The 20,777-nt window shown below is 64.0% G+C and overlaps 6 protein-coding genes across 6 annotated transcripts; 2 read left to right on the top strand and 4 right to left on the bottom strand.

Moving 5' to 3' along the window:
• Positions 1-55: 55 nt before the first annotated feature.
• On the bottom strand, positions 56-3,687 carry CHLRE_16g650400v5 (uncharacterized protein). Its single transcript, XM_001698195.2, has 8 exons — positions 3,295-3,687; positions 3,119-3,180; positions 2,813-3,002; positions 2,529-2,618; positions 2,045-2,119; positions 1,358-1,868; positions 745-1,114; positions 56-543 (listed from the first exon to the last, which is right to left on the bottom strand). The coding sequence occupies exons 1-8, from the start codon at positions 3,340-3,342 to the stop codon at positions 102-104; spliced, it is 1,788 nt and encodes a 595-aa protein (XP_001698247.2). The 5' UTR covers positions 3,343-3,687; the 3' UTR covers positions 56-101.
• A 48-nt stretch (positions 3,688-3,735) lies between these two features.
• On the bottom strand, positions 3,736-8,757 carry CHLRE_16g650350v5 (uncharacterized protein). Its single transcript, XM_001698196.3, has 9 exons — positions 8,468-8,757; positions 8,161-8,261; positions 7,839-7,946; positions 7,516-7,593; positions 6,937-7,038; positions 6,209-6,678; positions 5,588-5,725; positions 5,016-5,168; positions 3,736-4,761 (listed from the first exon to the last, which is right to left on the bottom strand). The coding sequence occupies exons 1-9, from the start codon at positions 8,589-8,591 to the stop codon at positions 4,653-4,655; spliced, it is 1,383 nt and encodes a 460-aa protein (XP_001698248.1). The 5' UTR covers positions 8,592-8,757; the 3' UTR covers positions 3,736-4,652.
• Positions 8,758-8,815: 58 nt separating this feature from the next.
• On the bottom strand, positions 8,816-10,135 carry CHLRE_16g650300v5 (uncharacterized protein). Its single transcript, XM_043070785.1, has one exon. The coding sequence runs from the start codon at positions 10,075-10,077 to the stop codon at positions 9,670-9,672; it is 408 nt and encodes a 135-aa protein (XP_042915428.1). The 5' UTR covers positions 10,078-10,135; the 3' UTR covers positions 8,816-9,669.
• A 92-nt stretch (positions 10,136-10,227) lies between these two features.
• Positions 10,228-11,043, top strand: CHLRE_16g650250v5 (uncharacterized protein). The gene has a single exon (XM_001698115.2). It carries the CDS (start codon positions 10,427-10,429, stop codon positions 10,736-10,738), a length of 312 nt encoding a protein of 103 aa, XP_001698167.1. The 5' UTR covers positions 10,228-10,426; the 3' UTR covers positions 10,739-11,043.
• A 13-nt stretch (positions 11,044-11,056) lies between these two features.
• Positions 11,057-14,967, bottom strand: CHLRE_16g650200v5 (uncharacterized protein). Its single transcript, XM_043070784.1, has 7 exons — positions 14,645-14,967; positions 14,433-14,555; positions 13,978-14,102; positions 13,079-13,330; positions 12,552-12,731; positions 12,296-12,364; positions 11,057-12,028 (listed from the first exon to the last, which is right to left on the bottom strand). Exons 1-7 carry the CDS (start codon positions 14,763-14,765, stop codon positions 11,807-11,809), a joined length of 1,092 nt encoding a protein of 363 aa, XP_042915427.1. The 5' UTR covers positions 14,766-14,967; the 3' UTR covers positions 11,057-11,806.
• A 150-nt stretch (positions 14,968-15,117) lies between these two features.
• On the top strand, positions 15,118-20,590 carry CHLRE_16g650151v5 (uncharacterized protein). Its single transcript, XM_043070783.1, has 9 exons — positions 15,118-15,876; positions 16,238-16,345; positions 16,876-16,967; positions 17,293-17,839; positions 18,190-18,266; positions 18,540-18,649; positions 18,911-19,131; positions 19,503-19,679; positions 20,030-20,590. The coding sequence occupies exons 1-9, from the start codon at positions 15,736-15,738 to the stop codon at positions 20,129-20,131; spliced, it is 1,575 nt and encodes a 524-aa protein (XP_042915426.1). The 5' UTR covers positions 15,118-15,735; the 3' UTR covers positions 20,132-20,590.
• The last annotated feature ends 187 nt before the right edge of the window (positions 20,591-20,777 follow it).

Raw genomic sequence — 20,777 nt, 5'->3', positions numbered from 1 at the left:
AACGCGCCGAGCGCCCACAGCACGCAGCCATTGCTGCCCTGGTGCCATCACGCCGCCAACAGCAACAGCCGTAGCCCAGAGCTGTGCACGCCACCGCCGCCTTAGAGGGACGGCGCGCGCTGCGGCATGCTGCGCTTGCGGCGGCTGTTGCTGCTGGCAGCAGCGGCGGCGGCGGCGGCGGCAGCAGCAGCCGCAGCCCCCGCGGAGCCGGCGCCCCCAGCAGCCGTGGCGGCCGCGGGCAGGGAGGGCATCGACGAGTTACGCGACATGTGGCCGATGCCGTTGCCGCCAGTTGCCGCTACCGGCTGGGGTTTGGGTGCCGAGGGCGGCGGTGGCGTCGCGCGGGAGGGCGGCGGCGGCGTGGCGCGGGAGGGCGCCGCCGCCAGGGAGGGCGGCGGCGGCGGCAGCGTCAGCCCCAGGCTGTGGTGCGGCATGAGCAACGTGACGGCCGCCAGTGCGGTGGGGCCGCCGGCGGCCATGACGCCGTAGCTGGACGAGCTGCCCACACCGCGGCGGCCCGAGATGACGGCCGAGCGGCGGCGCCTGTGCGGACAGGGGCCGTTGCAACATGCATGTCAGTGCATGGCGCCGCAACGCTCTTCAGCTTCGCGCTAGCGCAAACCTTGTCATGCTTCCATAACAGCCCGCGCACATGGCCGCACGGCAAAATGCGCACAGCTGAGACCAGTCTCGCGACGACGAGAGCAAGTACGGTAGCACTGCTGGACTGAGCGCATCACTCACTTGGGTGGGTTCTCAAAGTTGGCATCCAGCTGCTGCTGCTGCTGCTGCTGCTGCTGCTCCTCCTCCTCCATGCCCATGTCGTCCACATCGCAGTCGCTGGCAGACGACGACGAACCGCCGCCGCCAGCAGCAGCAGCAGCAGCAGCAGCAGCAGCAGCAGCAGCAGCAGCAGCAGCAGCCGCGGCCGCCGCCGCCGCCGCCATGTAGCGGCGTCCGCTGAGGACGTAGGCTGGCGCGCCCACGCGGCGGCGCTGCGGCAGCAGGGGCGACAGGGCGCTGGTGGCGGCGGTGGCTGCTGCGACGCCGGCGGCGGCGGCCGCCGACAGGCCCAGGCTGCGGGCGCGCGCCATGAACGGCTCCTCCACTGCCTCTGTGGTGCGAGGTGCAGGAAAGGTCAGAACAAGGGCACGGCGCGGGTCAGCACGGGTCAGCAGGAGTGGTCACATGTCAACAACCACGAGTCGCGAAGAGTCGAGGAGTGCAAGGGTAGGGCCCGAACCAGGGCCACCTGGCCCCAGAACACACCAGTCGCACTGGCAGTCGCCGGGTATCTGCATACTGCTCATAAGTGAAGTCCTGACCAGCCCCCAGCCCCTGCCAACCCTCAACTCACCCGGCTCGCTGCTCTCGGGGTCGCTGCTCAGCGCGGCGCAGCTGGCGGCAGCCGCCACCGCGCCACCGGCGGCGGCCGCCACCGCCGGCTCCAGGGCGAACGGGCTGACACCCGAGGCCGCCGCCGCCGCCGTGGCGGTCGCCGGGGACACGGGCTGCTGCCGCGCCACCGCCGCCGCCACCGCCGCCGCCGCCGAACCAGTGATGTCACTGCCGGCGCGGATCAGGCTGACGGCGCCGGGGCCGACGGCGGCAGCCGCCGGCGGCGGCTGCGCCGCCGCGGCGTCGCCGCCAGCGCTGGCGCTGGCGCTGCCAGCGGCGCCGGAGCTGATGGCGGCACCGCCGCAGGTCAGGTGCAGTGCCTCCACCTTGCAGGCGAGGGAGCAGTAGGAGAAGCCCTCGCGCAGGTGGCGGTGGCAGGTGCGGCAGGTGTCGGCGCCGTTGACGCGGCCGATCTTGGAGTGGGGGCGGTGGTTCAGGAACATCACCTTTGCGCTGTTGATAATGTAGTTCTGCGAGGTTTGCGTTGGTGTTTTGAAGGGAACAGGTTTGAGTTGAACCTTCATGTGTGCTTGAATAGGGACACAGCAAGTGACCTGCGTGTCGGGATCTGGCGGCAGGGGATGCGTGTTTCCGTGGTTTCCATATCACGGGCGAGATGTGACACTTGAAGGGTCAGCGCACACACCTGCACGCCGGTGGTGTCGACGTACGCGTTGATGTCGCAGGCGCGCACGACGTCGCAGTAAACGTAGCGCCGGACCTGCAGGTGGGTGCGCAGGGGGCAGCGGTGCGGCTTCACCGAGCGTTGTGCACTGCGAGGGGGAGGAGCTCGTCGGCACGGGTGCGCGGCACGCGCGGCCTCGCGACGGCGACGCGCTCCAAACCGCAGACCCTAATTTCTGCGGCGCTTTCGACGCTTTAAGACGCGTAGATTACATTGTTAGGGAACGCGTCGAAAGCCCCGAGCGCGACACTGTGCTTTAACGGGGCGTGGGCAGAAAAGGGCTGACATGCAACACCCGCGCCCCCCATTTCCCGCTCAATTGTGCCCGTATTGTGCTCATGTTGTGAGAGGCCTCGTGCTTGAGCGCAAATCCAGGCGCAACGCATGCGCGACCGCGGTGCAAGCCCTGACGGGAGAAGCGACGGTGATGCCGAGCCCACCGCACCTGAATGACCTGGTGGCCTGCGTGCGCGCCCATGCAATGTTGGCAGACACTGTGGGGCTTTGCACCGCAGGAGATGCAGAAGAAGGTGCACTGCGGGGCAAAATTGCAGACCAGGGCCACCGGGTCAGCGGGCCAAACGCGCCAATTCCGCACTGAAGCTGTAGAACAAAAGTCACTTGACCAATGGTCAGCGCGAATTGTTCCGGCGCTTGCGCGTCGAGAAGATTTGCTTGCGCTTGCGCCCTCCTGTCGACAAACCGAGCAACACCCTAGCGCGCCCGCACCTCGTTCTTCTTGTGATGCCGGTGGCGCTCGCAAGGCTGGAAGTAGGTTGCGGACAGGAACGAAGGCACCCAGCTCGCACAGACGGCGACTGGGCGCTGGTTCATGGTCTTGCCAGTCGCCCCAGTCGCTTGGGCCCCCGGACGCAGCGCGCAGCGCACATTAGTATCAAATGCGTCGGATGTCTCATCGCTGCATTTTCGGACAGGCAAGGAGGGTTTTGACAGTAAAAGGCGCGTTGCTGGAGGGCCAGCCCAGGGATCCCAGTTCTCGCCGCTCCAAATTGCGCTACGCTACCGCATTCCCACCTGGAGCAACGCTCATCCGAGACGTCCGCATCATAGGCGTAGTTGGTCGCGGCGGACGGCCCCTGCGGCACCAACGAGCGAGGTGAGACCGAGCCCCAGCACTTTAGCGCGCGCTCCTTCATTCAGGCGTCGCTGGCCCCTAACACCGCCCCAATCTATCAGATTACATTACTTGCCTTGAAGGGCGAAGCAACCGCGCCAAGCGGTGGGCAGGCAGCGAGCATCGAGAAAGCGAGCGCGCGTCGTTAAGGTGCGCGAGGAAATTGATGCTGCTGTGGGCCTAGGGACCACCTCTATTGTATGTAGTGCGCAAGCGTCGCGACACTAGCAGCAGCTGTGCGAGAGCGCTCAATTATGGGCTCGCGACCTGGCCGTCCATGCAAGCGCCGACTAATTCGCTGCGCCTCAAATGTCGCTACTTTCGCCCGTGAAACGCCCTCAGTTTAATTGGCCCCAGAATTATCCCAAGAAGCCCAGCGCGCTATCTGGGCCTCCCGACAAGGGCTTTGCGCCGGCGGGGATACCAAAGGACCGCGACTGCGAGCGACGCAGATGAACTTATATTTTTCAGATTCTAGCAAAGAACTGAGAAAACAGGAAGTTGGGGGCGCTTTGATAGTGTATCACAAAATATCTTCTTCAGGGGCCACCCACGGCGTCAGGAAGGCTCTTCCCCCGCGCCCTCACTCACAGCGTCCCACAGTTACCGGTGCACTGCGCTTACTTAAATGACCGCCCAAGTAGCATTGCACATCACACGACCCGACAAAAATACAGCCAGGCACAGGGCGCGCCCCCTCCTGCCTGAATCTTTTGGGAGAACCCTCTCTTGCTCCCTCGGCACCCCCATCCAACCCCACCCTCGTCCGCAGCGCCTCCGCCGCGCCTTCCATGCCTGCTTCTCGGCATTCCATTCCTAAGTTAACTGCGCGCAAACACACACACGCACAAATAACATAAAAACTCACACACGCATACGCTGCACAGTTCACCGAATGAAGTTCAGCTCACGCACTAAACGTTGCCGCCCACCACCATCCCATTAGGCCGCAGCTGCGCTCTTGCGCTTAAGTGTCACACGGGCCCAACCCCCTTTCTCTGATCGTCTTGGCACGCCTTCTCCCACGCCCTCTTCGATCCAATGGCGTAAGCCTGTGCTCCCACACACGGCTACCTCGCCGAGCCCTGATCACCCCACCGCACCACCTCTCGGTCTCCATGAACGGCTTACCCCCTGCCCGCCCCCCCCCATCACACACAGGAGGTCTAGGCCAACCCATCCACAATTTCCGCAGTCACACAACAACACTGCCATACGTCACCACAATCCGCACCTCCCACAATGCCCCCTCAAGTCAAGGTGCAGGCCGCACCTCCTCAGCAACACCTGCGGCTGTTTTGTGTAATATGGGTAATGCAACTGGTAACGTCTCTACCCTGCCCCACTCCCCCGGCCTCTCTTCTTTTCGCCCACCTCCCTTCTTGCCCCTCCACCCCTCACTCACCCCCTCACTCACTCCCCCTCAACTCCCTCTCACGACAACGGGTCCGCCCCGGTCCAGTCGAAGCCCAGTGCGTCCAGTCGCGCAATGCGGCTATCGGCCATGACCCGACTGCGCCGAGCTATGCGCTGCACGGAGCACCTGCACGGGACAGTGTGTGTGTTAAAAAACGAAACGAAAGCCCACAGTGTGTGTGTGTGCATATGTGTGTGTATGTGAGTGTGTGTGAGTGTGTGTGTGAGTGTGTGTGATGGAAATGCACAAGGGAAGAGGGCCCACACCGTGCGTGCAAAAGCGCCTGTTACAACGGTACCGTATTCACGGTGGGAACATCTCCACCCACCCAAACTTCCGTTCCTTGCGCCCCTCAGGGAACCAGGCCGCCCCACCCTCACCAGTTGCTGAGGTACATGTCTGCGCCGGTCACCAGCGGCATGGGGCTGGCGTGTCCCGCCTCCCGCCGGAAGGCCGTGAGCTGGTTGAACCAACGCACCCACTCCGCCTCGTCAGCATCGAACTCAAAGCCCAGGGCCGCCAGAGCTGTGTGTCTGGTGCGGGATTGGAGTTGGGAGGGGGGGTGGGCACGATGGGAGGGGGGCTACGGCACACGGGTGGTGACATGGTGTCGCGGGCAGTGGTCGTAAGCCCTGCCGGCCCCTCCCCCGGCTTGGGCCTAGCTAAGCCCCCCCATGCCCCACACCAACCGACGTATTGATGTTGGCAGAGACACTACCCCCGCCACTCGCCCTCCTCCTCCGCCTCCTCCTCCGCCTCGCTCTCTATGCTTCCATCCCATAATCTCTACTTGTTGCTTCCTCACGGGATGGTGAAGACAACACACACACACACACACACACACACACACACACACACACACACACACACACACACACACACACACACACACACACACACACACACACACACACACATACACACACACATCCACCCGGCCCCGCCTGCTCACCTCTCCTCCGCCAGCTGCCCCCGGCGCCAGTCGGAGCGCTGCTTGGTGGCCCACCTCGCCAGCTCGCGGTCGTCTCCGTCGCGGAAGCCCACACTGGTGTCGCCGTGCGCGGAGGCGTAGGCGGACAGCTGCTGCAGCCTGAGGGGGGGGGCGGGGATGGGCGGGGGTTACAAGGACTTAACCGGGGAGGCAGGGACAGGTGGGGAGGTTGTTCACACCACTTGCAAGCGGGGCAGGGGGTAACCGTTGATGTGGAGAAAGGAGTGATCAAACCACAAGTATGAAGTTGGGGGGGGGGGGCGGGGGTCTCCGAGATGCAGTGGCGGGATGTGGGTATATGGCACGCGGCATGGCGAACATGACCAGCACAAGTGAGTCTATGGATGGTGAACCGACACACATAAGGTAGAGATTGACAAGCCGTATAAGATCAGTCCGACCGGACTCATTAAAGATAATCTACAAATAGCTATGCCCGGCCAGATCACCAGCTGGTTTAGGAACCGCTTTTTTGCGTCTGATTAGCTAATTGGTGGGGGTAACGGCTTCCCAAGGCCACGATCAGTAGCTGGTCTGAGAGGATGATCAGCCACACTGGGACTGAGCTGACTCCGCACGCACCGTTCCGCCCACTCGGTGTCATCGTCTGAGGAGATGCCAAACCGCCAGGCCGACACCAGCTGCTCCACAGGCGACACGGCAGTAGCACCGCCACCATTAGCCGCCGATGACCGTGCTACTGCCGCCTGCTCTGCTGCAGACGCCGAGTCGGGCGTCGAGCCAGACGTCGAAGCGGCGCTGGAGCGGGAGCCCCAGTTCCTGAGGACGGCGGCATCTGTGGGCGGCGGTGGTAGCGTGTAGCCACTGGCTGTAGCTGCAGCGGCGTCGGAAAAGGCAGTACCAGCCGCATCTTCGCCGTACACAGGCGGCGGCGGCGCGGAGCGCTCGGCGGCTTCGGACAGGGAGAGGGAGAAGAGCGAGGCGGCGGCGGAGGAGGTGGGGTTGGCGCCAGATCCGAAGGCGGGTGCGTAAGCTGCCATGGCTGAGCGAGGCCCCGCGGCGGCCTCAGCAGCGGCTGCGTCTTGCGCGGCCTGTGGAGTGTGGGCGGCAGCAGTAGCGTGCCGGGTGTTGTGCAAGTTGTGGACACTGGTCAGTCCCTGGTCAGTCGGTGCAGCAGAGGACTGGACTCGGTGTTTCTCGCTGGATTTGGGTTCCATCTTGCGTTTGGTGCCGTTGCCCCATGGCGTGACCTGGCTTCATGTTGAGGGTCCCGTACCGTGAAATTCATACTTTAATACCCATTTGAATCCTTCCCTCCCTCCCTCTCGTACACACGCATCCGCACCCACCTGCAACGCCTCCAGGTCCAGCCGCCACCGGTCACTGAGCAGCAGCCCCGGCTGCCCCTCCACTAGCCGCAACACGTCCACACCCGCACCCAGCGTGGCCAGCTGTCGTTAGCAGCAGGGGGTAGGGGAAGCAGCAGGAGGGCAGGCGGGAGCGGGTTAGTGTTGTGCATTCCTCAAGAAGGGGGCTGGGGGATAACGGAGCTACGGAGGCTAGGGTTTGGGCCGTGTCACCGTGACACGACTCATGAGCATGCCTCAGGCCCAGACTCAAGAGGGGTTGCGTCGAGCTGTCAGTTGCACCGCGTTTATGGCTGGCCACAGCCCGGCTTGTACCACCTTAATTGGCTCCTCACACAACCAGGCGCAAACAGGCGCACACAGGCAGTCATACAACCGCAGCCGCAGCCGCAGTCATACAGCCGCAGCCGCAGCCGCAGCCGCAGCCGCAGCCGCAGCCGCAGCCGCACACGCACACACACGCACACGCACACGCACACGCACACACACACACACACACACACGCACACGCACATGCACACACACACACACACACACACACACACACACACACTCACACACCTTCATGTCCAGCAGTCGGCCGGTGACTGCGGCAAGGTCGGCGGACAGCAGCTGCGGCTCACGCACCACCATCCACACCTGGCAGGGGCAATGGCAGGGGGGGCACCGGGGCACAAGCAGCGGCGTGCAGTCAGCGGGTCGGGATGTGGGCTGGGTCCAGTGACTCCGGCCCCGGTTACAGCAACCGTGTCAAACTGACACCACACCACCGCACCCAGCAGGTCTCATGGCAGGTGCAGCTGCATGCTCCCTTGACCCACAATCTATCACCTCTGCACACGGGCGGTTGCAGGCGGGATGCGGACACACGCGTGCGGACTCACCACGTCAATGGGGCGGCTGGCCCGCGCCAGCACCTCCCCATCTCCCCCTCCCGCTCCCCCTCCCAGCATCTGTTGCAGCGCCAGCAGCCGCTTGGAAGCCGCCAGAACCTGCAAGGTGCGAGGACATATCCGGACGTATGTAAGCCGTTACGGGAAAATTTTTACATGCCCCCAGCAGAGGCCCGTGATCCATGGATGTCCTCTGTGCTGGTGCTGTGCTGTGCGCGCTCAGTACGGCACCTGCCCATGCTCCCCAGTAGCTCCCTGCTCCTACAGCACCAGTCAGTCACCCCACCCCAGCACACGCCCCCGCCGCCCCCACCTCGGGCGCCGACTCGTGGATTTGCCAGGCCGCCGGCACCCCCGGCAGCGGCACATCCGGCGTCAGCGGCGCACTGCTGAGTGGAACGGCGCCCGCCACCTCTGTGCACATGCATTACACACACGCGCATACAGGCACTCAGCACGCATGTAAGCATCCAGGGGATGTCGCGAGTCAGGCAAGAGTTGTGTTACAGGCGTGCGGAGTAGATGTCCTGGTGTTGGGGGGGGGAGGGCGGTGAAGGCACCTGCTGCTCGCCTACGGCAGCCGTTCACGTGCAACCCCTTCGCCGCCCCCGCTCCCGCACCGGCGTCTAGGCTCTCCGCAGCGTCCACCAGCAGCTTCCTCTGCACGGGGTCCAACACGCCACGAGCCTCCCAGAAGCTGTCCAGTAGCTGCCTGGTCGCGCTAAGCCCTGTGCTCTGGGGCATCGCCGATGGTGGCCTGATGCCCGAGGGCCGAGTCCTGAAAGCGCTGCGTGTTACAGACGCCGTGCCAGCGCCGGGGCTTTTTGATACCCTCATGGTCGCTAATTGTTTGTCGGCAAGCTTTAAGTAGCAGAGACCACAACGAGGATGGAATAGTAGGCGTTGGTCCTTCAGGAGCAAACGAGTGGCGTGGTCATGCTAAGCTAATATATCAATTCATACAGAAGCTCTCGAGGTATTCGTGACAATACATCAAGCAAAAGCGATTGGCCATCGACACCTGTGGGGTTCGGCACGAACCCGACCAGCGGCTGCGCCACACACCTTGCAGGCCGTGTGCGGCATGGCCACAGCAAAACGCGACGTTGTGCATGTGGGCGTGCTACTCGTGTGCTGGCGTTACGATAGAATCCTTGCGACCTTGCAACGTCCACTAACAAGCATCCCCTAGCCCAACAACAACCATCCCTAGCCCATGCCCTAGCCCCACACGCTAGCCCCTCCACCTTGCTCCCCCTGAAGAATCCAACCGGTATCGCGGACCAGGGCTGTGATCAGTTCACCTCTGGACACTTTCCTGCCTGCTGTTTATCATTAGCGTAACGGCTAGCCGTCTAACGTCCAGACATTCACAGCTTTCTAACCCGCGTGATTCGCTGACACCATGTTGGCTGAGCGTCACCAGGCGATACAGCAATACGCCATGTCAGCTGTCTTTGCCGACGTGGCACTCGCGGTCGTCAGGCCACGTACGAACCTTCGGCCCATTACACCACAGGCCTGCCAGGGCCCAACATCTCCGAACTGAGCCCCAACACTCTTGACGCGCCAGGATGCCAACACCAACGCGCAGGGGCTGACTCACACGCCCACTACAAAGCCCCCCCTGCCCCGCCGCAGCCAGTGCATCCCCGCCGCATGCCATGGTGGTGTTGAGAAACACCGGGTTTGTTTTTTTAGGCTTTTTGGTTGCCCGTGAGCGCCGCCGCGAGGGCAGCAGCTAGGTGCCTGGGGTACGCGGCACCCCCAGCACGTAGCACACGCCCCGCCGCGCCACAGCTGTCCGCGGCGCCAGCGCTGCTTAGGCGCGCTCGCCACGGATGCGGCGGGCCAGCTGGATGTCCTTGGGCATGATGGTCACGCGCTTGGCGTGGATGGCGCACAGGTTGGTGTCCTCGAACAGGCCGACCAGGTACGCCTCCGCGGCCTCCTGCAGCGCCAGCACGGCCTGGCTCTGGAAACGCAGGTCGGTCTTGAAGTCCTGAGCAATCTCGCGGACCAGGCGCTGGAACGGCAGCTTGCGGATGAGCAGCTCGGTGGACTTCTGGTACTTGCGAATCTCGCGCAGCGCCACGGTTCCGGGGCGGTAGCGGTGAGGCTTCTTCACACCGCCGGTGGCCGGTGTCTTACGAGCGGCCTTGGTGGCCAGCTGCTTGCGGGGCGCCTTGCCTCCGGTGGACTTGCGAGCGGTCTGCTTGGTGCGGGCCATGTCTGCTTGGCGCAGGATAAGTCGGGCGTTTGCTGCGGTTCTTGTGTTTATGTGTGCGTAAAAAGAGTTTAGAGTTTCCGAGGGCTGAGCGCTGGGCTTTGTGGGCCTAGCCAAGCCCCATGCATCGACCGGCCCGCGAGAATGGCGCAGCAGGCCCCCGTAGGCCTTGTGCAGGGCCTTACTGCACCGCCACTGGGCTACATATATACATCACCCATACCACATTCAGGAGCGCAACAGCTCCGAACAAGATTTCACTCCCAGAATCTGAGCTTCCGGCATCTTCTACACCCGCCTATCCAGCTCGCTCGCCTGAGCGTCGCAACCCTCTGAGCAGCCTCCAGCGACCATGTCCGGACGCGGCAAGGGCGGCAAGGGCCTGGGCAAGGGCGGTGCCAAGCGTCACCGCAAGGTGCTCCGCGACAACATTCAGGGCATTACCAAGCCCGCTATTCGCCGTCTGGCTCGCCGTGGCGGTGTGAAGCGCATCAGCGGCCTGATCTACGAGGAGACGCGCACCGTGCTGAAGACTTTCCTGGAGAACGTTATCCGCGACTCGGTCACTTACACAGAGCACGCCCGCCGCAAGACCGTCACCGCCATGGACGTGGTCTACGCGCTCAAGCGCCAGGGCCGCACCCTGTACGGCTTCGGCGGCTAAGCCGGCGGCTGGAAAGCTGCTGGTGCCGCCGTGAGTGAGGGAATCTGCTGCTACAGCGGCGCTGGGCTGAGCTGCAGCTGCTGGGAGGCGGAGCTCTCATCAACGGACGGCAACCCCCTCAACCAAAAAACAAACCCGGTGTTTATCAACACCACCAACCATGTTGCGAGGTGTGGGTCGTGGGGTGGTGCGATGCTTGGGGCGGTGCGCCTTGTTGGGAGGTGCAGCCTTGATACCGAACGCGGTCATGCTGCTGAATGCGAACAGACAGCGCGGGATGCGGGGATAGCACTTGCTCGGGGTAGCGGCAAGGGGCAGTGACGGGTCGTGCTCATAAACACTGCGGCAGGCTGATGCGATGCGCCGGCAGCCGCTGCCTCACCGTCTCTCCTGGAGCCGTCTGTGTGCCAGACTCTCCTTGTCAGAGCCCATCCTCGCATAAGCAAACCACACTCCAAAGTCCAAACCACATTCCAGCCAGCCTCTCTTGCCAGGATTGCGGCGGCCTACACCACAGACCTCCTTGGGCAATCACGGTACGGTACCTTCGTACCTGTCATCGGCGTTTGGCCGTGCGCACGTAACTCCCGTATGTCGCCATGTAGCAGTCCAAAGCCACCAACAGAGAGAAGCGGCACTAAACCTTGGACCGTCAGTCCATTTCATTAGAGTCATTCACTCCACATTGAAAGCGGCCCCAGAACAGCTGCCTTAGACCAGCACCCCATGTAAAGAGACTAGTCAGCATCTACTCGCGCGTCGGGTAGCACTGTGGACTTCATGACGTAGGCGTTGCACTCAGGTAGTAAGGACATATCCCTTACCCCACCTGCCTGCACAAGCGCCTACATGGGTAATGGCGTTTGCCACGCACACGTGTAGTCTTTGAAGCTGCGCCCTTGACCCGTCCCGTTACACCTAAGCACCGCAGACAATCGCGCACCCACAGCCGTCCCCTCGGTTGACTTGGGCTTGCCATCAATTAACCCTCCCCCCTGCCCCATTCCTCACCACCCTTCTCAGCCACCCCACCCCAGCCGGGTTTGACCCCTCAAAGCCTCCTCCCCCTCACGTGCTCGCCTCCTGCGCCGCCGCCGCGCCCGCCGCTGCCGCCTCCTGGTCCCGCTGCTCCTTCTGCTCCCGCCGCGCCGTCGCGCTGTCCAGCAGCCGCAGTATGTTCTCGTAGGCGACCAGCGTAAGGGCGCTCTGCGGCATGACACGCAGCAGTGCCGGCCCAATGCCCTTGTAGAAACCCAACAGCCCCTCCCGCTTCCACGTCAGCTGAACCACCTGCAGGGGGCAGGGGCAGGGAGTTGATAGTTGGTTGGTTGGAGGGTGGTTGGGTGGGTGGGTGGGCGGTTGGGTGGTGGTAGAGGGAGGTGGGTGGGTGGGTGGGTGGGGACCGTGGGGTCAAGCGTGGGGATGTCATTTTGAGTCACGGAGGTTGCCAAGCGCGGTAGGCAGGGGAGGCAGCAGCGGCAGCAGCGAGGCAGCGCCGCCGCCTGCCGGACCGGGGCCCGCCGTAGCCGCACCGCGCACCCAGTGCTGCGCACCCACCTCTGTTGCGGAGCGGTACACCAGTGTGCGGCCGTCGTCCATGCGCTGTTGCAGCCGCGACCGCACCACCTGCACACGTGTACAGGCGACACGTGGGCGTTAGTTGGCATGTGCACGAGAAACCGCCGAACACCTTTTTGAGTTACTGCGACGTTGCATACACCATAGCACCACAGCCGCCAGACCCCACACCACTCGCCCCCTCGTCCCTTTCCCCTTCCCCTCTCGCCTTCCCCCTCCCCCGCATCCTCCCCACCTGCGAGGGGTAGGTGGTGACGCTGGCTGTGAGTTTGGATGAGGCCGCGAACAGCGACAGCTCGCCCGACCCCAGCCGCCGCTCCTCGCCCTCCTGCCCCGGCGCCCGCGGCCCCCAGCGCGCCGCCAGGTACTTGAGCTCGTCGTACACCGTGAACTGCACCGCGCCGTGCATGGTTTGCTGCGGGGAGAGGGGAGGGAGGGGGTTACATTCATGATCAGTTAAGAAAGTTGGGGGGGATGGGGTAGTTTATTCCAACCCCAACCAAACCAACACCCAGAATCAGCAAGCGGGAGGCGGGGAAGGGGGAGGAGCAGGAGGAGGTTCGTGAGGAGGTTTGAAGAAGACGCACGGCTGCGTGCGACAGCCACAGCGCCTGAACGTGAATGCCTGATGCCCATCGCAACACTACGACGATCATTGCCCCACCAGCCCGCCCGCGCGCCAAGCCCACGTGGCGTTGTCCCAAGTCCCCTTCCGCCCGCCCCCCCTTCCACACACCCCCTCCTAAGGCCCCCCCGACTCACGAGCACGAGCGATGGGCCCAACCCCTTGTAATAGCCGCGAATGCCCTCCTCCCGCCCGATCCGAATCATGGCATCCAGGAATCCGTTGTACGGCAGGGCGGAACGCCCGGCCGCCGCGGCGGCGGAGGCGGCGCCAGAGGCGGCGGAGCCCGCGGCGGCCGCGGCGGCTGCGCCGGCGGCGCCAGCGAGAGGCAGTCGCTGCAGCTGCAGTCGTGTCTTCACTAGCCAGATGGGGTTAGTGAGGAGGCACACCTGCACGTAGGGGAGGTGGCGGGAGGCGTGGGGGTTGTGGGGCTGGGTGTGGGGGTTCGTGCCCAGTTGACCATTGCAAGCACTGTCCTCCCAACATACCATTGGCCCATGGCTGTGCCGCGTGCAGGGTGCTCGTAGCAGCACGGGCACACAGTCAGGCACGCAGTGGGGTTGACTAAACTAGCAAAGTTGGCACCCTAGGTATCAGTCCCGGACCCGTTGCAAACACCATGTCCTTCACCATTTCATATTCCGCCGCCAAGCCAGCCAGCCAGCCCACCACCCCCGACCTGCCCCACCAGCACCGTGTACGCCAGTGCACAGGCGGTACGACGCACCCCAGGCCGCCCGCAGAGCCCCACCACGGCACTTCATAACCCTGCAGCGGAACACGGCACGCGGCGTGCCGCGGTCCACCATTGCGCCGATCCCGCCGCCCCACCCCACTGCCAGTCCGCCACTTCCATCGCCGGCCAATCAACCCTGAGTCCTCCAAACTCCCACCCCCGGATGCCCGCAGACTCCCCCAGACTCCCCCAGACTCCCCCAGATACCCCACGCCACGCCCCCAGACTTCCCCCCAGACTCCCCCCCCCAGACTCCCCCCCAGACTCCCCCCCAACCCCCCTCCCCTCCAGTCCACGCACCATGGCGCCCGCCTGCGCCGCACTGGCCATGTTCCAGCCCGCGCTGAGGCGGTCGCGCTGCTGCCAGCGGCAGTGCCAGGCCTTGACCGCCTCGTAGATGTGAAAGTAGGCCGCCCAGGCCACGCCTGGAGACAGGGGGAGGGGTTATCCTGTCATGATTAGCGAAGGAAATGGTAGGCGGGGAAGAGGGGAGTTGCAAGGATTGGTACACAGAAGGGGAGGTGATTGGTGGGATTATCGGGGGTTGTGGTTGGGTTGGGGCGGGGTTGGGAAGTGGGTGCAGGGAGCAGGTTGAGTTGGTTGTGCGGCGCAGGAGTGGAGGCGGGTGGGTGTGCCGTCGGAGAGCTAGCGCATGCACACAAGCTGCCAGGTCCCCTGTCACCGTCTCAGCGATAGATTGGCAGCACATCAGACATGCTGGTGGAAGGTTCGAGGCAAGCAGGCCTCATGCTTGCCTGAGCCAATCAGCGCTGGCGTGAGGCCCTTGTAGAAAGACCGCCAGCCCTCCTGCTTCAGCACGGTGCGGCACGCGTCAAGCGCGTTTTTGTACTGCTGCCCCGAGCTGGCACCGTCTTGGACTGCGTAAAACAATAGTTTCGGGGGTTTCAGGTCAAGATAGGGGAACGTGGGGTTGGGTGGCCGTGACAGCCAGCGTGTAGATAATTACCCTGCAGGCGGGTCTTGATGACGTCGAAAGGGTGCAGGAATAGCACCGCCACTGAGCCCGCCGAGCCTCCCGCAATCATGTGGTTCCATTGGTTCTTCTCGGTGCGTGGCGCAGCCGCCATCGCTGCCAAATAACTTCAATCAAGTTGGAACAATCTTACATCAGCGTCCTCTTCGGCCGAGATCAGTACTTTAAGACAACCTCGATATGCGTATTTATGATAGACGTAATGGTAACAGTAAGCTGTGAACACTGCAACCGAGCACAGGGCAAAATTAAACTATCAGAACGCACGAAACACTAAGCAGCGGGCAGCGATACGCTTTGGAATGCAACAAGCAATTTTGTAATGGGCAGCGCGAAGGCGAGCGGATTCAATACCAAAGTCGATTGCGTGCATGAAGCGGTTTGCTTGCCCCAGTCATGTTCTGATAGCGGGCCATGGCCCAGCATTATTTCACATTGCCGATTAACCATTGCAATAACACAACACAAGCTGGCAGTGTGAGGCACGAGAAGGTAGCTGCAACTTACTAGGGCTCGTTGCCTTTGTGCCCCGCTGCCATAGGCGCAAATGCCCTATGCGACTATCTGTTATCGTTGATGTGGCTTATCGTTTAGCAGAGCAACTTTGGGCACTCACAGAGGCGTGCTTCGCGCGCTCAGCTTCCCACGACGCGGGCCTAGAAGAGCCGAGCACCGTCGCGCAGCGTCTGCAAGCGTTCTGCGGTGCCCTTACACCCGCTGTGGCAGTTTGTACGTTGTTGGCGGTGGCATCCGCGGGGCTAGCAGCATCCGCTATCCAGCGCCCACGGCGGGGCCCCGTTTCCCCGCGGCACTCCGCACGAGGGCCTGCTATCCCTGCATCGGCCTTTCTCCACAGACCACTCTCATCCTCGGCCTCGGCTGCTCATTCGTCTTTAGCGGCGTCGGCGGAGTCCGCGCCGGCCACCGCGGCAGCAGTAGCAGCAAGCACACGATCTTCATCCGCAACAACTGTAGCAGCACCAGCAGCAGCGCCGGCAGTAGCAGCCAGGCATGAGCTGCCGGCGGGCCTGCTGACTCGGCGCTACTGCCAGGCGAGGCTGGGCATGAAGAGCTTCAGCGGCCTGTGGGGTGGGCTGGCGGCGGCCGCCGGCGTCGCGGGCTCCGGCGGCGTGACTGCCAAGGAGGCGCACAAGGCGCAGGCCAGGGCGCGCGAGAAGCTCAAGGGATACCATGAGCTCGCAAAGGTGAAGAGATGAGCACGGATTGGGTAACGTACGCATAAGGGGTTGCAAAGTGCAGGGCCGCCATGCGGTACGGGTGCCAGGTTGCCAGGGTATGGTATGGCGGCGCAGGGTAGGGCCAACGCAAGGGCTGTGTGTGTGGGGGGGGGGGGGGATTGGTGTGTGTGCCACACGTCCACACCACGGGCGAGTGAGGCAACCCCCCGCCTCCTCACCGCAACCAGCGCGTTCACCCCCGCTAAGCTTTCACCACATTCGGAAACACACACACACATGCCTATTTCTCGTGTTTTCTAACACACACACGCACACAGAGACACACGCAGCTAACCGCCCACACCCGCTAACACGCATGCACACGCAGGAGGCGTTCGACCGGGCTGCCGCCGCGGACGCCGCCGCGCGGCCCGAGGTGGCGGTGCGGCTGTATCGCACAGGGCTGGAGGCGGCCAGGGAGGGGCTGGCGCTGCAGGTGCGGACGGGGGCGGGGGAGGGGCGGTTGCACATACTAAGCTATTACCAAACCCGATGCAAAAGAGGGAGGAGGAGACCATGGCCTATGCCGTGACAACGGAGATGGGGGTTAGTAGGTACTGAACGTTTAGGTGGGAGCACCCACCGGCATTGCAGTCCGGGGGGTCATTGCATGAGGACCAAAAAGCAGAAGGGAGGGAGACGGTCCGCGGGCGGGATGGTGGCGAACTGGATTGTGGCGAGGACGTGGGGCGAGACACATGTGTGTGAGGACAGCACAAAGGGGAAAGGGTCGACGCTAAGTACACACTGCACGCCGGGCATGTATGCGCGTGTGCTTGGTTTGGGCTGGCCCGGGCGGCCCAGGGCACGTTGCGGAGAAGCGCGTCTGCAGCAGCCGTGCTGGGACTGGTTTACATCCTTCGTTGTTGCGATACCGTCTGCGTGACGCATTTGTGGAGGCTCCTCTGGTCTCTGCAGTGATACACGTGCACATGCGCCTCACGTGTGCCTCGGCTGTGTGCGCAGGTGGGCCCCTCGGCGGGCCTGGGCCCGCTGGCGGACACGGCGGCGGGCTGGCGGGCGGATCTGGAGGAGTGGTCGCGGCTGGTGGCGGCAAGGTGGGGTGTGAGAGGGGATGAGGGGGCCAAGGGGTCACAGGTCAGGGTTTGAGAGGGCCACGGTGGGTCCAGGTATGATTATTTTGACGAGGGGGAGCTTTTGTGCATCGTATCCCAGGACCACAGCGGACCAGGGAGGAATGGAGGGCAAGTGCTAGGGCAAAGAGGAGGTCATGGCCGGCGCAGGGCGGCGGGATGTCATGGTTTTGGGCGGTCAGTTGCGGCGTGCATGGAGCGTGCAGTCAATGGTACGGCCTTTGGAGCCGGAGGCCGTGTTTCGCCGTTTGACACCTGTTTGGGCTCGCTGCCTGTGTGACCCTGGCAGGCTGCGCGCGCTGGAGTCAGGCAATGCCTCCACCTCCGCACCCGTACGTCCCGTGTCCGTTGCACAACAACGAGCAGCCCAACAACAGCAACAGCAGCAGCAACCACACTCGGCGGCGGCAGCCAACGGGAGACCTTGGCGGCCTGTCTCCGCCGCCGGCGCCGCGCCAGCGGCGGCGGCGGCGGCGCAGCCGCTCCGGTCCGTCAACGCCGCCAGGCAGCCCGCCGCCGCCGGCGCAGCCGGCGGCGGCGGCGGCACCGCCGCCGTGGTCCGGCAGGGCAGCGGCGGCGCAGCCGCCGCCCGAGCCGGCGGCGGAGCCGCCGCCGCCGCCGCAGACGACGGCCTGGCCAAGTACCGTGAGATTGTGTTGGGTGAGGTGTTGGATCGGACTCCGGGGGTGCGCTGGGCGGACATCGCCGGGCTGGAGACGGCCAAGGCGGCGCTGAGCGAGGCGGTGGTGCTGCCCAGCCTGAGGCCGGACCTGTTCCAGGGGCTGAGGGCGCCGGTGCGCGGCATACTGCTGTACGGGCCGCCAGGCAACGGCAAGGTGCGGGCGGGCGGGCGCGCGGGCGGGTGGGCGGGCGGGCGGGTGGGCGCATCACTCGGGGGGGGGGGGGGCAGGGCAGGCAGTTGAGAGGTGAGGGAGCTGAGGAAGCTGAGGGGGGCATTAAGCATTTTCCAAGCATCTGAGATGGAACAGCCCCATCTGGAACAGCCCCACGCATTCCGGTGACGGGGGAATTTGGGGTTGATCGTGTCCATGATGGCCCGCGCCCGGCCTCCTACGCCTTGCCCTTCGCCCCCTCACCATACACATACTACCTCTCCCTCGGCGAACTTTTGTTTTTCCAAGACACACGCTTCTCGTTCTGTTACCCTGTTAACACCCACACCCAGACCATGTTGGCCAAGGCGCTGGCGGGAGAGGCCAAGACGACCTTCTTCAACATCTCCGCCTCCTCGCTGACAAGCAAGTGAGTGGGAGGAGGAACACCGCTGGCGGGCTGGGGGCTGGCGGGCTGGCGGCGGGCGGGCAGGCGGGCGGGCAGGCAGGCTGGGTCCGGGGCTGGGGCAGAGGGCTGGGAACGGTTGCAGGCGTTACGGTGATGCAAGCAAGAGGGCAAGGGGGACTTTTGTGTCAGCTGGCCACAGACAAAAAGGCACTCTCATCACGCTCCCACACCACTTCTCACAAATGCACCACACCACAACGCGCCGCAAACACGGCCACTCGCACTCACACGCAGGTGGGTTGGCGACGGTGAGAAGCTGGTGCGGGCTCTGTTCGAGGTGGCGGCGGCGCGGCAGCCCGCACTCATATTCATTGACGAGATTGATAGCATGATGGGCGCAAGAGGTAAGGGGAGAGGGGGAAGGGTAGGAAAGGGGGGGCGCAAAGACAGCTCCACGCGCGCATGTCAGCGTACACAAACTACGCATGCATCCCTTCTCCCACCCACCCTCCCTCCCACAACGCGTCTGCTATACTACTGTACCTGGCTACGCCTTCACTTCTTAAATAATTAATCATGAATGTAATCCCACCCCACTCACCCACCCATTGTACCCACGCATCCAACCACACAAGGACACCCAACCGCCACGCCACCCCGCACAGGCAAGGCCAACGAGAGCGACGCCAGCCGCCGGCTGCTCACCGAGTTCCTGGTCCAGTTCGACGGCGCGGGCGGCGCCGGTCGCGAGCGGGTGGTGGTGCTGGGCGCCACCAACCGGCCTCAGGAGCTGGACGAGGCGGTGCGGCGGCGGCTCACCAAGCGCATCTACGTGCCGCTGCCGGACGCCGCGGGGCGCCTGGCGGTGCTGGCCCACCTGCTGCAGGTGGGGGCGGCCGTGCGGCTGTGTGGCTGTGTATGTGTGTGTGGGGGGGGACACTGTGTGTGTGGGGGGGGGGGCGTGGGGGGGGGCGTGTGTTTTCGTGGCCATGTACCGGCAGTACCGGTACGTGTCTGGGTCGTACGGGAGTGTGTAAGAATATGGAGACGTATGTGCGGGGAAGGGCGGGGGTTTGCGGCTAACTAACCCACCCTCTCGGGGCCAGACCGTCAGACAATGAACGCCTCCCATCGCTTGGCTCGGGCACGCAACCCTCACCGCCGCCTTGCGCTCCCCAACCCCCAACCCCTTTAATATTCATGAATGTAACCCCCCCACCCCAACCCACCTGCTCCCCACCACCCTCACTCCAACAGGGCCAGCCGCACCGCCTGAGCCGCGGCGACCTGGACGTGGTGGTTCGCGCCACCGCCGGCTACTCCGCCTCCGACCTGGCGGCGCTGTGCAAGGAGGCGGCCATGGCGCCGCTGAGGGAGCCGGGCGTCATGGCGCGACTGGCCTCGCTGCCCGCCAGCGAGCTGCGGCCCATCATGGTGCGGGGCGGAGAGGGGGGAGGGAGAGGGAGGGGGAGAGGGAGAGGGAGAGGGAGGGGGAGAGGGAGAGGGAGAGGGAGAGGGAGAGGGAGAGGGAGAGGGAGAGGGAGAGGGAGAGGGAGAGGGAGAGGGAGAGGGAGAGGGAGAGGGAGAGGGAGAGGGAGGGAGAATAATCACACTTGGTAGTGGCGAAGTGGAGGGGGAGCGGGAGGGGGAGGGTGGGCAAGGGCGTGTCACGTGGCTGTTGAATTCCGTATGCGCGGTGCATGTGCCTGTGATAAGCCCGTGCATGGGGGTGTGCCGATGTCGAGGTGTGCGTGTGCAATGTGTGCCGGTCACGCTCGCCGCAGGGCCGGGACTTCGCGGCAGCGCTGGACGTGGTGCGCCCCTCCGTCAACGCCGCCTCCCTGAGAGCCTTCGAGGACTTCACCCGCGAGTACGGCACGCAGTAGGCAGCAGGCAGTAGCAAGCGGCAGCAGGGGGAAAGCAGAAGTGGCAGTAGCAGCAGGCAACAGCAGCTGTTGGGTGGGCTGTGAACATGGTGCATGTGCCAAAGGGGCATGGGAGAGAGTTTGGCAGTAGCAGGCTGGGCGCTCGTGGGAGTGTCCCGCTGTCGGGCACTCGGCTCCTCTTCCGCACCAGACACCAGGCCTGGTCAGCTGGCGTGGATCCGGGAGCATGTCGGGGGACTCGGGGCTGGTCGGAATTCGCACTGGACCCAGTTGGCTCGCCCCCCAAAGGGGGGCGACAGCCATAGTCCTCGGCAAGAACCTTACATTAGGGTTCTGTCCAGTTTTGCGCTTTTTGGTAGAACATGGACAAGAATAGAGGCTGTAACAGAGTATTTGCCAAGTGCAAAAACCCTTGAAGGCATGCGACACAGAAAAACTAGTATGTAAAGTGCACCGTCCAGGCCACGAGGCCGCCGCCGCTCAGAGAGCCGCTCGAAGGGCCATAAGAGCCATAAAGTCAAGCTGAAAGCAGAAAGCCACAAAGCGGAATCCTCAACCTGTGTTATTGTTGCCCTGTGTTATCCTTGCCCTGCCCGTGCCGTGTCTCTCCTGCCTCCCCCTGCCTCCTGTCGCCTCCTGTCTCCCC

This window comes from Chlamydomonas reinhardtii, chromosome 16 (genome assembly GCF_000002595.2).
Source record: "Chlamydomonas reinhardtii strain CC-503 cw92 mt+ chromosome 16, whole genome shotgun sequence".
NCBI lineage: Eukaryota > Viridiplantae > Chlorophyta > Chlorophyceae > Chlamydomonadales > Chlamydomonadaceae > Chlamydomonas > Chlamydomonas reinhardtii.
The sequence above is the reverse complement of the archived record's forward strand: the minus strand, read 5'-3'. Positions and strand labels throughout refer to the sequence as shown.

What these genes read in the sequence shown, in the direction of transcription:
- CHLRE_16g650300v5 (XM_043070785.1), bottom strand. Translation starts at nt 10,077, where the DNA reads ATGGCCCGCACCAAGCAGACCGCTCGCAAGTCCACCGGAGGCAAGGCG.
- CHLRE_16g650151v5 (XM_043070783.1), top strand. Translation starts at nt 15,736, where the DNA reads ATGAAGAGCTTCAGCGGCCTGTGGGGTGGGCTGGCGGCGGCCGCCGGC. An exon ending in GGGAGGGGCTGGCGCTGCAG is followed by an intron (nt 16,346 to 16,875) that starts GTGCGGACGGGG and finishes CTGTGTGCGCAG; the next exon opens with GTGGGCCCCTCGGCGGGCCT. An exon ending in TCGCGGCTGGTGGCGGCAAG is followed by an intron (nt 16,968 to 17,292) that starts GTGGGGTGTGAG and finishes TGACCCTGGCAG; the next exon opens with GCTGCGCGCGCTGGAGTCAG.
- CHLRE_16g650400v5 (XM_001698195.2), bottom strand. Translation starts at nt 3,342, where the DNA reads ATGCTCGCTGCCTGCCCACCGCTTGGCGCGGTTGCTTCGCCCTTCAAG. An exon ending in CGGTTGCTTCGCCCTTCAAG is followed by an intron (nt 3,181 to 3,294) that starts GCAAGTAATGTA and finishes TTGGTGCCGCAG; the next exon opens with GGGCCGTCCGCCGCGACCAA. An exon ending in TCGGATGAGCGTTGCTCCAG is followed by an intron (nt 3,003 to 3,118) that starts GTGGGAATGCGG and finishes CCGAAAATGCAG; the next exon opens with CGATGAGACATCCGACGCAT.
- CHLRE_16g650250v5 (XM_001698115.2), top strand. Translation starts at nt 10,427, where the DNA reads ATGTCCGGACGCGGCAAGGGCGGCAAGGGCCTGGGCAAGGGCGGTGCC.
- CHLRE_16g650350v5 (XM_001698196.3), bottom strand. Translation starts at nt 8,591, where the DNA reads ATGCCCCAGAGCACAGGGCTTAGCGCGACCAGGCAGCTACTGGACAGC. An exon ending in TCCACGAGTCGGCGCCCGAG is followed by an intron (nt 7,947 to 8,160) that starts GTGGGGGCGGCG and finishes CGCACCTTGCAG; the next exon opens with GTTCTGGCGGCTTCCAAGCG. An exon ending in GGGCAGCTGGCGGAGGAGAG is followed by an intron (nt 5,169 to 5,587) that starts GTGAGCAGGCGG and finishes ATCCCGCACCAG; the next exon opens with ACACACAGCTCTGGCGGCCC.
- CHLRE_16g650200v5 (XM_043070784.1), bottom strand. Translation starts at nt 14,765, where the DNA reads ATGGCGGCTGCGCCACGCACCGAGAAGAACCAATGGAACCACATGATT. An exon ending in CGGCGCAGGCGGGCGCCATG is followed by an intron (nt 13,331 to 13,977) that starts GTGCGTGGACTG and finishes CCCTACGTGCAG; the next exon opens with GTGTGCCTCCTCACTAACCC. An exon ending in TGTACCGCTCCGCAACAGAG is followed by an intron (nt 12,029 to 12,295) that starts GTGGGTGCGCAG and finishes TGCCCCCTGCAG; the next exon opens with GTGGTTCAGCTGACGTGGAA.